General features: G+C 38.7%; 1 protein-coding gene across 1 annotated transcript in view; it reads right to left on the reverse strand.

The window, feature by feature from the left end:
* Positions 1-9,309: 9,309 nt before the first annotated feature.
* Positions 9,310-14,551, reverse strand: part of SLC10A7 (solute carrier family 10 member 7) — a gene marked incomplete in the record, with an annotated part of 287,910 nt that continues 282,668 nt past the window's right edge. Inside the window, 2 exon segments of the mRNA XM_073604635.1 lie at positions 9,310-9,592; positions 12,191-12,336. Coding sequence (XP_073460736.1) covers positions 9,554-9,592; positions 12,191-12,336 — 185 coding nt within the window.

Below are 14,551 nucleotides of genomic sequence, written 5' to 3' on the forward strand. Positions count from 1 at the left end.
AAATGTGATTTACAAGTGTGATTTAACTGTACTTCTGTCTCGGTCTGATTGCATGGTTTCTGACACTTATACATACTGTGACACGTGCTACAGGTCCATACATTCTCCCCCAGACATACCGTAACCAATGTATAGTGAAGTTTTCCACATCTTATGTTACAACCAAAAACGTAAATGTATTTTATTGGGATTTTATGTGATAGACCAACACAAAGTGGCACATAATTGTGAAGTAAAAGGTTAATCAATAGTTTTCAAAATTTTTAGAAATAAATATATGAAAAATGTGGCGTACATTTGTACTCAGCCCCCCTGAGTCAATAGTTTGTAGAACAGCCTTTTGCTGCATTTATTGCTGCAAGTCTTTTGGGGTATGTCTCTGCACAATTTGCACATCTAGATAGTGAAATTTTTGCCCATTCTTCTTTGCAAAATAGCTCAAGCTCTGTGAGATTGGATGGAGAGCGTCTGTGAACAGCAATTTTCAAGTCTTGCCACAGGTGCTAAATTGGACTTAGGTCTAGACTTTGGCTGGGTCATTCTAACACATGAATATGCTTTGATCTAAACCAGTGGTCTTCAAACTGCGGCTCTTTTTGCCTTTATCTGGCCCTTGGGTTTATATTCCACTGATTCGAGACACTATTTTCTGCCTACTGACACCAAAAATGGGACACCATTTGTCCCACTGACACCAAGAATGGGGCACTATTCCTGCCAATGATACCAAACATAGGGCACTGTCCCTCCCTCTAATACTAAATGAGGCAATATTTATTCCCACTGATGCCAGGAAAATTTCCACTCCCACTGGCCACAGTCCGGCCCCCTAAAGTCTGAAGGACAATAAATTGGCCTTTTGTTTAGAAAGTTTAGAGACCCCTGATCTAAACCATTCCATTGTAACTCTGGCTGTATGTTTAGGGACATTGTCCTGCTGGAAGGTGAACCTCTGCCCCAATCTCAAGTCTTTTGCAGACTCTAACAGGTTTTCTTCTAAGATTGCCCTGTATTTGGCTCACCATCTTCCCATCAACTCTGACCAGCTTCACTGTCCCTGCTGAAGAACAGCATCCCCACAACATGATGTTGCCACCACCATGTTTCACAGTAAGGATGGTGTGTTCAGGGTGATGTGCAGTGTCAGTTTTCCGCCACACATGGCGTTTTGCTTTTAGGACAAAAAGTAAAATTTTGGTCTCATCTGACCTGAGCACTTTCTTTCACATGTTTGCTATGTCCCCCACATGGCTTCTCGGAAACTGCAAATGGGACTTATGGCTTTCTTTCAACAATGACTTTCTTCTTGCCACTCTTCCATAAAGGCCAGATTAGTGGAGTGCACGACTAATAGTTGTCCTGTGGACAGAATCTCCCACCTGAGCTGTGGATCTCTGTAGATCCTCCAGAGTTACCATGAGTCTCTTGGCTGCTCCTCTGATTAATTTGGTTCCACTAGACTTTAGTTAGGGTTATCAGAGTAAAGAGGGCTGAATACAAATGCACGCCACACTTTTCAGGTATTTATTTCTAAAAAAAATTGAAAACCATTTATTATTTTCCTTCCACTTCACAATTATGTGCCACTTTGTGTTGGTCTATCACATAAAATCCCAATAAATTACGTTTACATTTTTGGTTGTAACATGACAAAATGTTGAAAATTTCAAGGGGTATGAATACCTTTTCCAGGCACTGTATATTGTCCCCTGTATGTACACACACGTAACTGATGCAAAGTTCCTCCTGTGCACAGGCACACATAACTGCTGCAAAATGTCCCCGGCATACATGCACCCATGTAACTGAAGAAGTGTCCCATGCACACACATGTAGCTGATGCACAGTGTTCCCTGTGCACACATGTAGCTGATGCATAATCTCCCCTACTTGCACACACACATAACTGATGCATAGTGTCCCTTGCAAGCAAACACATGTAACTGATGCATAGCGTCCCCTGCATGCAAATGGAAACTTCAATGACCGGGTCACCAGACAGTATATTTCAGTTGCCATACTGACCTGGAAAGTGGGACTTGCTCTTCCCTGTTCTAAAAGATCATTTTATGTTGCAATTTTTACATATTGGGGAGATATAGAATCTATTACAGCTTGATTGCTTTCAATATTAACTGATTAAACTTGATCATAAATCTGTCTAGAAACAGTGCCTGGATCGGACAGGTTCTCTTCTTCTAAACATATTTACAGGGATGCAACCTGAAAGGGCCAAATATCTAGATAAGACCTTGCATAAGTCTGTATACATTGAAACTAATACTTACTGTACATAGTTGGTAAGGTTGAATAAAGACCAGTCCATCCAGTTGTGTGTGTTTTTTTTTTTTTGTCACTACCATTTCCCATATCCCTGTATATTGTGTTCGCTAAGATGCCCATCTAAAAGGTTTTTTTTTTTTTTTTTTTTAATTATTGACACTCTTCACTGATACCACTAACTTTGGAAGGAAGTTCCACGTCCTTACTGCTCGAACAATAAAAAACCCTTTACACAGTTTAAGGTTTAACCGCTTTTCATCCAATTTCATTGAGCGGACTTGTGTCCTCTTAGGAGACCTAAGATTGAATAGTTTATCCCCATGCTAGAATCATCATTTAGAATTTTTTATATTGCAATCATATCTCCTCTTAAAGTGTCTGTTACCTCAGCATTTCATATTCCTGATATGTGGCTTCTGTATCCTGTTCTCTTTGTATTTCTTCCTTTGTGTGAAATCCCTGGTGTTCCTGCCAGTACCTCTGCTTTACTATTAAAAACCGACCACACTAAACAGGAGAACACACAGTGGTCAGTTCTCTAGCTATGTGCTATGCTTTTTTTTAAATGTAATCACTTAAAAAAAAGGGGGAAAAAAAGGTATTGGTAATGTTTTCTATATCTATACACAAATGTTTTGCCTTTAATTTCTATTTTAAACTGAATGGATTGTTTTACAAGGTGATTGTTTACAATCACTTTAAGTATCTCTTCTCCAGGATGAATAAGTTTAATGTTTGTAGTTGTTCCTCATAACTGAGGTCTTCCAGCCTGCTTACAATCCTAATTAAATGGCTTTACATCCCTAATATAATTAATCTCGCATTTCAAGGATAAAAGGAGTCCTTGCATAAAGGCGGGATTTTTGATGTAATAGATAAAATACAATACATTTTATTATCAAAAAAGATTAAAAAATATTTTGTACTCAGAGTAAAGTATATATACCCGACTTCCCCCACTTTCTTGTTTCCGGAATATATATATTTTCTACATTCCAGGTTGATAGCATATTATACATGTATACTTGTGTTGCTAGGCTTGACCCATTTCCTGGATATGATCCACTTCTTTAGGAGTCAATGGGGGAGTTTTTTTGTGTATTCTAAATATGAAACAGAAGCATGAGACAAGTGACACCTTCCATGTATGGTCCAAAAATATTTCATCTTGTTGCATTTATAAGTCTACATGGCTGTTCGAGCACATTCTTCTGGTGGACTGGTGACCAGAACTGGTACCTCGGGGTACCCCACTTACATCTCTAGACCATTTAGAAGATACACTTTTTATCACCACACTCTGGTTACTCTCCGGTAACCAGTTTTCTATCCAGGTACATACATTATCAATAGACCTCAATTTGTAAACTGTTTATGGGTACTGTATCAAATGTTATAGCGAAATCCAGATACGCCATATCCACAGACCTTCCTTTATCCAGATTACAGCTCACATCGTCATATAATGTTAAGAGGTTTGTCTGGCAATAACAATCTTTCATAAATCATGCTGGTTACTACTAATGATACTAATTTCTAATAATGATACAAATATACATCTTTAACTGTCCCAGCAGTGCCATTACTCCAGTCAATTTGCGGGTAGTTAAATCCCCCATTATTATCACTGTCCCAGCCCTTGCAGCTCTTTCCATCTACAAAGAGCTATGTCTCCACCTCCTCACTAACACTGGGAGATTTATAACAAACTCCAATGATAACTGTACAGTTCCACCCATAATGCTTCAGACTCATCACACGCTACATCAACTAGGTCCTCTTTCACACTCGCTTTGAGATCACTTCTCACATAGAGGCAGACACCACCATCCCTTCGTTTTACCCTGTCTTTCTGATAGAGAGCATAGCCAGGAATATTAATACCCCAGTGATGAGAAGAATGTAGCCAACATTAAGCAATACCAATTAGATCATAGTTCTCCACGTGCACCAGAGCTTCCAACTCACCTATTTTGCTTGGCAGACTTCTGGCATTGGTGAACATACACTTTAATTCATTGTCACATTTTTCAAACATATGTTGCAGATTTTTAATTTTAGTACAAATAGTACACTTTCCAATGGTTGTTTGTAACATAGGAACCTTCATATCATCTGCCATAGCCATCCCATCTTTCTCCGTCCACCCTCTAATAGGGGCTGACCTCCGTCTGACCTGTCTGCCCCATTATAATCTAATTCACCCTCCCCCCCACAATCCTAGTTTAAATACTCCTCCAGCCTTCACATAAACCTCTCCCCCAGCACAGTAGACCCCCTTCCATTTAGGTGCAAACCATCTTTAGCATATAGGTTGCACCCCAATGAAAAGTCAGCCCAGAGATCCAAAAACCCAAATCCCTCCTTCTTACACCAGGTCTTTAGCCATGCATTCGGTGCTCTAATCTCCCCCTGCCTTTCCTGTGTTGCACATTGCACAGGCAATATTTCATAGAGTACCACCTTGGAGGTCCTTCCCTTCAACTTGCAGCGTAGTTCTTTAAATTGGTTCTTAAGGAGCCTCCACCTTCTATATATTCTTTCATTGGTTCCAAGGTGGACCAAGACAGCTGGGTCATGCTCAGCCCCTCCAAGTAATTTATCAACCCGATCCATCACATGCCGAACCCTGGCACCAGGGAGACAGCAAACCATTTGGTTTAGGCGATCCTGGCGACAAATTATTCTATCAGTCCTTCTGATTATAGAATCCAGACACTGCACTGTATATTTTGCTGTAACAGAGGGGCTTCTGGGATTTGTGATCAGTGACTTTACACCCACAGCGGAAGAGCGGCGGGCGGGGAGGAGATGGCTCACACACACAGACTCCTGTGCTGACAGGCAGGGAGGGAAGGGGAGAGGGAGAGACTGAGGGATGACAGGGGCACGTAAACTGACCACGGTATCATGGATCAGCAGCCATAATAACCGTGGTCAGCTCACATAGGGGGACACAGGAGAGGCAGGATGAACCAGGTATTTTACAGACTATGGACAATGAAATAAAGAATGGTGAAGGCCATTTGAGTGTCAGTTTCAGCTTAACAGAAAATTGCAAAACCGGGGAAAAGGTAAAGGAGTAGCAAAGCTTTCAGTTCTAGAACTAGATAACAATAGCAATTTTAATTAGTTTAATCTGTATTTAGGACTCACAATAAGAGCATTAATTTAAAAGTAGCATAGTTATATTGTTATATGCCAACATTTAATCTAAGAACCTAGCTACACTATGTTTAAATTAATTTTTATATGACGCTGATACTTAAATATGTATATAGATTCTGATATGTTATTGCTGCTGATGAAACTCACATCTCTAACTTCCCAACCATTGTGACAATAAATAGAATATATATTTTGGGAGCAACTTTATAGAATTTTAAGGTTTATGACTTTGCAGAAGATGTTAAAATATTACTTTTGATGATTTAATACAACCTGTAATCAGATTGTAATATTGGGCTACTGCTTGCTGCATTTAATATCTTCATTTTCATTCTTTTTCTTTTATATAACTTCTTGAAAAGAAGATTGTAGTTGAAAAAGCCCTGTCAAACACCACCAAAGCCTAGTGGCCTCTCCGGCAGAATTGTGCGACTGAAGCCACTTTTTTATTATACTGGGCCCTTATGGAGGACTGAATTTTCTATTACCAACTTCCTTTAAGGGATTATTCAATATACTAGTGGCCATGTGCTACTTTATATTGGCAGGCTCTTTGGGTCTGTTTGTTGAAGATCTGTGTAAATTTTTGTCCACCATCATTCCTTATCCTTGATGTTAATACACACACCTACATGTAGCAGCTATTTGTGAACTTATCAATACATATACCTGAATAACACCTAGTCAGTTGTACACAGGGCTGTTGTGGGGTTTTGGTTAGCCCCTGTTGATATGTGCTGACATTCAGCCATTTTGAATTTTGATACCCCATATACTATGGTTTTATACTAGGCCTTTTGACCACTAGGGGTGCGCACGATGACCATTGGGCTCCCGCGATCGCTCGTGACAGAGCGAGAATCGGGATCTGTGTGTCACTCTTCTTTTGTTTATAACGCAAAAAATAAAAACCGCAGAGGCGATCAAATACCACCAAAAGAAAGCTCTATTTGTGGGGAAAAAAAGGATAATTTTGTTTGGGTATAGCGTCGCACGACCGCAGAATTGTCAGTTAAAGCGACACAGTGCCGTATCGTAAAAAATGGCCTGGTCATTGAGCAGCCAAATCTTCCGGGGCTGAAATGGTTAAAGTCTAACTCCAGCTTTGTTGAAAGAAATCAAAATTCTATTTTTTTTCTTTTTATGATATGTGTCAAAATAACACAACATGACAACACAATACGAGTGGGTGCAAACAGACCATGAAGAAAAATCATCAGCAACACACATTTAGAAAACCATAGAAGAAGAGTGTACAGAAGATTGCACTGCAATAAAAATGAGTCACTAGCACCATGCACCATAAAGGTATACTTCCCAATCAAAACTGTCATTGAGATGAAAGGTGTTAGACCTCATTAAATCCCATATACATACGCCTTAAAATAGCGGCTAGTGAAATTCAGCAGTACAAGATTCAGAATCTGTACACATGGTTTGCGAGCAGTCAAACCCATGATATCAATGCACACCAAAAAGCTTTTTAAAATATTTTTTGAAAAGGGGAGAGTGACACCCCAGGGTGTCTGGGGGGGGGGGGGGGGGGGAAGAGAGGAGAGAAAAAGAAAAAAAAACATTTTTTTAGAGAGGGGTTGAGGAAGAAGCGGAATGATAGGGCAAATTGAAGGGGTGGAGATCCATGGTGGGGGCGACAAGTCCTCGAATCAAATCCAATGTAGAAAATGCTAGCAGGCTAGAATGATAAGTAGTCATCTGGATGATAAAACAAGTCCCAGTGAAGCCACTGCATGTTGTGCTCCTCTATTTTGTTTCTAAGAGTGGCAGTCAAGTGCTCCATGTGTTGAATATCTTTCACCCTGGCTTTTTTTATTTTGAAGAAATAGCCGTCTTTTCACTATTGCTTTTCAAAGAGTTATTTCTGAGTGAGAGGGCCAGCCTTCATTTATGGCCACCTAAGCTAATCTCAATGATCTGAGGAAAGCAGCAACACCCTTCGAAAAGGGTGAGCCTTAGGGCTTGTTTACACCATAACTTATTACCACAACACTGCAGTGCAATGGAAAATTGCTCCCCAATGCACATCCACGCCGCACTGCAATGCTGAAAAATATGTGCAGGATCTTCTATTTTTTTCATGCACTGAGGTACATTGATTGCCCAATTCATTTTGAACAGGGTGCATGCCTCAAAAAGTTTTTCACCAGAATGACAAACCTATTGCGGGGGAAGCCTAAAATTTCAGTGCATGGAAAGGAATAAGCCAAATAAATGAAATTTCTAATTCTGGAGTAGAGAATGTTTCCATGTTGCCATATTGCAGGGAAACAGTAGTAGACATTTTTGAGTTTTTAGAAAATTAGAAAATTTATAGCGGCTGCATATCAAACTTCAAATGTAATTTTTAATAATGCATTACAAAATGGATAACGTGGCAATTATATATTTTTAAATTATTTATTATATATTTTTTTTGGTAGAAGGGATATGTTTTTCCTTTAATTTCAGCACAAGAGGATTTAAACATAGAAAGAATATAGAAAGAATAAATACAATACAAAAGTTGTTTGGAGCCACAGTGTTAAAGAGGTTTATACTTTTATTAAAACAAACAAAAAAAAAAAACTTTAGAAATTTAGAACTGTAACTCTTCAGAGTGACAAGTAACATGTGAGTGTCAAGTCAGAAGCAAGCAAATGAACTACCACAAATAATTTATGCCCATCACATCTTACACATGGATGGCACCATGCTGAGTGCATAAAAACAAAAAAGGCAACATGTCACAGGAGACATGGGAAAACTGTTCCTGTAACAGAAGATTGGGGTTTACATACTGCAAAGATTGTGTGATGCAATGTAATTCCAATAACGGTATATATATAGCAGGTCCACAGTATTATGCAGCAAACTAATTATTGCTCAATTAGTAAGCAGCTTGGCGCATGTATGGATGCAGGAACCAGATATAATTGTACATAATACCTAATTATACAGCCATTACCTTGAGTCAAAAAAATGTAAAAAAAAGGCCAAAAAATGGTCTAATATTTCTCCATTGTTAAACACTGTTTTGAATGTAAAAAGTGTTTAAGTATTGCCAAGTATTGTGAATTAAAGATGGATAGCTAAAACTGAAATCTAAGTTTTGAAATGCATACATCAAGTGAGGCCGACCTGCTCAGCCTTTCAGCCCTTCATACGGGTCTAGCTGCAGTATACCAATTCGCTCAGTCCCTTTGTCTGTAATTTGATGATCTAAGAACCCCTTAGGCCACTTCCACATGGGGCAGACTCTGCCAGGAGTCCACCTGCTTAGCGGGGAATCTGTCCGCTGATCCCCACTGAGCAGGTGGATGGCTGGTCCCTGTCGACTCCGCTTATGCAGAGAGGACACAGCCGCTTTCCTCTATAGGCAGTTGGATGTAAAAGGACCACTTGTACATTTACACTCAACAGGCATCTGATCCAATCCACTACATGGAAGGGGAACGGATCCCATATGTCTGTTTCTAGCAGATTGGATATAAAAGATTCATATGCAATATTCCAGATTTACCTAGGTGCCTGCGCTTTACACCTACAACAGATTTTGTTTTTGTTCTAGAGACAGAGGATTCCCGATCTATAACCTTGTTCTGGATCAGTGACTAACAACAGCTATCATTTTATTCCAAAGTACAGGTTTTCTCTCACAAAAGGATTACTTTAGTAACTCAAACTAATCATGTGATTATACGGAAGACAGACAATCCCAGGAAACGGGATACACATAGACCTCAAGATGAGCTTTTTCAGGATACACATACCTAGGTGTATTTGCTCAACCCATTTTTTTGCGCCATGTACAGTTTCTCAAATAAACTTGCACACAGTGAATTTAACAAAAATAAAGACATATCAGGCTCAAAGGATCTTTATTTTTCAAATAAAAAAATACAAAGATGAGTTAGAACATCAACATGGCTTCTTCTTTTCAAACTAAGTATTCACCAAATGCATTCGTAAGGCACTTAGATTTTCAGAGTTGTATGTAAAAAAATAAAATATGCATTGAAGCATTCCCAGACATACGTCTTTAGTATGATGTCTGTATGTACAGTATAACACAGTAGTACATATTTACACTGCTTTACTTTTGCTGTTATAATGGGACCTTTGGCTGCCTTGTTAACTTCAATGCCTGAAATACAAAAAACAAAACAAAGGCATAAAAAGCGTAGTTGATTTTAATTATTGTGTTTACAAGTAAATTGAAGATAAATTTAGCAAGCCAGTTCCACGACTGCCTCCATGGCTTTTTTTATTCACATAATTTTTTTTCCCTAGAAAACCTACACAATTTTGTATTTATGTCAAGATGCCTCTATACACCGTATAGGAAAACCACCAATCCACCCAGGATGGATATGTCAAAGTTTTCAATTGTCACTTGTATATTGAATTACTCACCAGGCCCTTTTATTTTTCTGAGATTGCAATGGCAAAAAATGTCTCTCCATCCCCTCCCAACAAGGTCACTGGAAAGTTGTCATACTGTTGCTATGATCTGCATACTGAGCAGGCCCTTGACCAACCCGTACTGCATACCTGCACTGAAGGTCAGGGAGCAGATTGTGTTTCCTGGCTTGAGTGTTGAGACCACAAAACTTCCTGAGAATTACAAATCCTTTGGCAGACAAGAAAGCTTACATGTTTCAGCTGTTTACTTTGATGCACAGGTAAATTTGTTCTGAATTCCATGGATGGAAAACTCTGCCCCCATTATTGGTACTGTCAATGTTTACAAATATGTCTGGCTGTTATAAAGGTGCCTTGATGTTGTGAATACCATTCACATATACTAGCAGATGTAAGCAGTTTTGAAACAGATTGCTTATTTGTGGAGTTTCTTATTGGTAGGGTATATTATGATGCATAAAATCCAAAATGGTATATCTAAAGATGGTTATGTGAATCTAGAACTTAAATCCCAACTCCAGGCACAGTGTTTGAGTAAGTACACCCCTTACATTTTTGTAAATTTTTTATTATATCTTTTCATGAGACAACATTGAAATGACACTTTGCTACAGCAAATTTAAACTGTTATACAAGCTCAACACTCACTACTTTACATTGTAGCAAAGTGTCATTTCTTTAGTGTTGTCACATGAAAAGATATAATAAAATATTTACAAAAATGTGAGGGGGGTACTCACTTTTGTGAGATACTGTGTATTTGCTAAGACTTACACTTAATCCATAAGCGATGTTTTACTTGATTAGCCTTTTCAAACGCCACTGAGCTGCTGTTGGAAAGTGGAGTATGTACTTCCGGTTCCCTGCAGCACTGAAATGCTGCTCATGACAGACATCCATTCCGGTGTTGTGCCTTCACCTCCACTTTCTGCTTTGCCATTCATAAAGCATAGCTGCATCATCATCACCGGCTGTGCTTTGTGACTGCAATGCAGGGACACTGGAACTGATGTGTGTTATAGACATTGTGTCAATGTTGCGGAGAGCCGAAATTGTGGCTCCCGGTGTCCTTTCCAGCAGCAGCTCAGTGGAGCCTAAAGACAGCTAATTAAATAAAAAAATATTTAATGGTTTAAACACGAGTCATAGCAAATATTAATGTTTTAAAAAATTAAAATACACTGCCTGGAGTTCAGCTTTAAGGGTGTCTGTCACAAATGGACATTTATCGCAAGATACAGAAAACCATTTAAAAACCCAGCCTATGTACAATACAGCCAGTGTTACTAGCAGGTTGAATGTTTACAACCAGTATTCTTTTCATCCAATTGAGAGGCAATGCATCAACAATCTATATTACTCATAGGCAGATCGACCAACATTCATGTAATTTGTAGATGTGCATAGGTTAGGAGAACAGAGAATTTCAAGGGTTTAATGAATGCACAGATCCGGGTATGCATGCCAAATCTATCACTGGAATAACTCCCCTTGTTTGGACACCAATATTGCACTAAACAAACCGAATTCCACCTCAGTTGAATTAGTGATATGCAGAAATTGGTTACGTTTTTTTTCTTCTCAGAACAGAGCTGTAACATAGACTTTCTGAACTTAAAATAATAGGCCATCTCACTGGGAAAAAAAAATCTTGCTTAGTAAACATTTGTTCTTTGTGATATCTGTGCACAAAGACTACTTTTGCTTTGAGATTTCAGTCACACTCCAGAAGTAGAAATGCAGAATTCAAAGCTCTAAATATTTAACAACAGTCCCACATTAACAGTCGGCATAGGTGTCATCCTTGTTTTCAAGAAGCCACAGGGGGCAAAACAATATTACAATATGACAGTGAGGAATTGTTTGTGATTGACTTAATTACTGAGGAGCGTAAAATAGATTTCAAGGCATTCTAGTTTGTATATGAAGGAGAAGAACTATTTAAATAGACACTTTACTTTTCCTCCTAAATTTGAAAGCATCAAAAGACTTCTCAAAGACTTCCTTTAACAAGTAAAAAGCCATCTTGCTTCAAACGCAAATAAATATTTAAAAAAAGGATTAACCTTGTACTACAGTCTTCTTGAGCTTTTGTTAAATATTGAGTTCAATTAATAAATCTATATACAACTTTTAGTCATATATTGGTAGAAACTATACTTTTTTGTTACCTTTGTTAAAGTATTAAGAAAAATGCTGGATTTTATACGATTTTCATTCCCAGTTTCATCATAATTAACAAAGCAAGAATTACATTTATAACCTTCACTGATGCAAACACTATTCAGTACTGTGACGAAACCCAAGCAGTGGATATTACCTTTTGTCTGGCAAGCATCCAAGATTTTATCGTTGGCACCAACACACTTCCAAGTAGAATTTGAGCCGGATGATAAATCAACAAAGGAACAGATATTAATGAGAGATGTTCATATCCCGCAAACACAATCTTCAGCATAGGAATACCTGATGACAAAGATACAATCTTATTATTAATAGCTGTAAAGTAACAGATCACCTTCACTTGCACTGTTGTAACAATATGTGCATACAGCTACTGGCAATAAGCCATATTAAATTAGTGTATGCTTCTTAATCTGCAGAACTTGGAAAGGGGTAAATACATCAAACAATCCAAACTCCTCTTCCAACCCCCCCCCCCCAGTAATTTTAAAGTAAATTCATCCTGAACAATTGAAAAATGACTGTAGTGAAGTCTATACCCATCATCCATGGCTCCTAGCAATTTTCTTACATACAGAAAACACTAGAAAAATACAGATTACACACACAGTATATACACCGATCGGCCATACCATTATGGCCCCCCATCATAACCTGTCGAGGCATGGAAACCACTAGACCTCTGAAGGTATCCTGTGGTATTTGGCACCAAGCTGTTAGTAAGAGATCCTTTACCATATTGTACCAGGAAAACTCCCCCCCCTTATATCGGCAAATTAGGTTAACCGTGCAACAATGGAAGAAACATCACAGTTCTTCCTACCACACATTTGGACAGGTTGCCCTTCACAAGAATTCCTTGCTCTTATGCACACACTCCAGGAAATTACCATGCTATCCTTTCAAAATGCCTCTTTCAATGAGTCACTTTTTCTTTACTGCGTTTTGATGCCTTGGCAATTGGTCACGGTGTTCTCTGCACACTCTTCTTTCATTCCTGTCTCCTTGGTTTGCGGCTCACTACTATAACTTCACCTGCACATGCTTTCATTGTCACCACGGTCTTATCTGACTATCTTCAATGCACTCCATTTAAATACTATATCATTCATGGATATTATTTTTATTGAACATAGATCTGTTGAATATTACCACATTGCTCACTTTGCATACACCATGAAGACTGGTGACCTGTGTGGGCGCCCTACTGGTGCGCGGCCTTAGACTACCTCAACTTCCAGGAGAGAACTCTTTCTGGCCCTGGCTCCATATTCACCTTACACCAATGTACTTTATCTCATGTAGGTACCCAGGATTGGCAACCTTGCCTGTTCCTGTTACTCCTAGTGCCATATTAGACTAATTATATTCTATATTTTGTAGATACTTTTGAGCATCCGCCCCTGAAGAAGTGTGTCATACACGAAAGACATCGGGCATTTAGGATGCAGTCATATGCCTGCCAATAGGAATCTATCTAGACCCACTATCTACAACCAATATTGTTTACAATGTATACATATCTTTTATAACATTGCACGGTGCCACTCAGATGACATGTCTGTATATATGTATGAACTTACAACAAACATTTACTTATTTATACATCCATCTATGCCAATTAAATGCTTTTACAATCTATACCTCCACTAGTCAATTGCCTCATCTAAAGTCCCAATCTCCCTTTTCATCGGTATATTTCTTTTTTTAGGAAGTATAGCTTCCGTCCTACCTTGCCAGGTGTTTTATGGATATCTGCAGATCCGTCATTATGCCCAAACTATAACCTCCAATCTGCAAATCGCTGACCTGTCCTTTTTTTAACGTATTTCTGCTCTTTACTAACCATGTTTAGTCATAAGCTATAATATCTCTTTTTCAGTGATATTATTATCACTATATTATCATAAGAGAATATGTGCCTCTTGCAGTTATAGTGGCTATGGTTGTTGTAAATTGCTTACTTTTAGTGGGTGCCTTTTGCGAACATTATGCTTATGTTCTTTTACGTCTCTCTTCTAAGTTTTTATTTTGATGAAAATCAATAAAAATTGCTATTTGAAAAAAAAAAAAAATAACAACAATAGGTGTCTATACTGTTTAAAATCCAGTAATACACTATCACCCTGCTCTGCTCATGCTCAGTTGCTCTCCATTTTTGGCATTGTGCTGAATTTGTAGAGGCGGCTCTACTGACAACCTAAAGATTTACTGCTGTTCGGGGACTCTGGGCTTCAACAAAATGGCAGCCTCCTGCAAGAAGAAACAGTAACAATGCTGGAGGCAATTTACAGCACACACTAATTTTAGTAGCATAATTATTAATGTGGAACACATAATTCATCCCTTCCCCAAGTAAAAGCAGCACACATAGTAAACAGAAACACTGGCTAGCCACACAGGTAACCCTTTGATTGCCCTAGGTGTTTATCCCCTTCCCAGCCCAGTCAAAAGTGTCAGCTAGTGTCCGATTGTCTGCCGCAATGTCGCAGTCCCA

Source organism: Aquarana catesbeiana, linkage group LG01 (assembly GCF_042186555.1).
Source record: "Aquarana catesbeiana isolate 2022-GZ linkage group LG01, ASM4218655v1, whole genome shotgun sequence".
Taxonomy (NCBI): domain Eukaryota; kingdom Metazoa; phylum Chordata; class Amphibia; order Anura; family Ranidae; genus Aquarana; species Aquarana catesbeiana.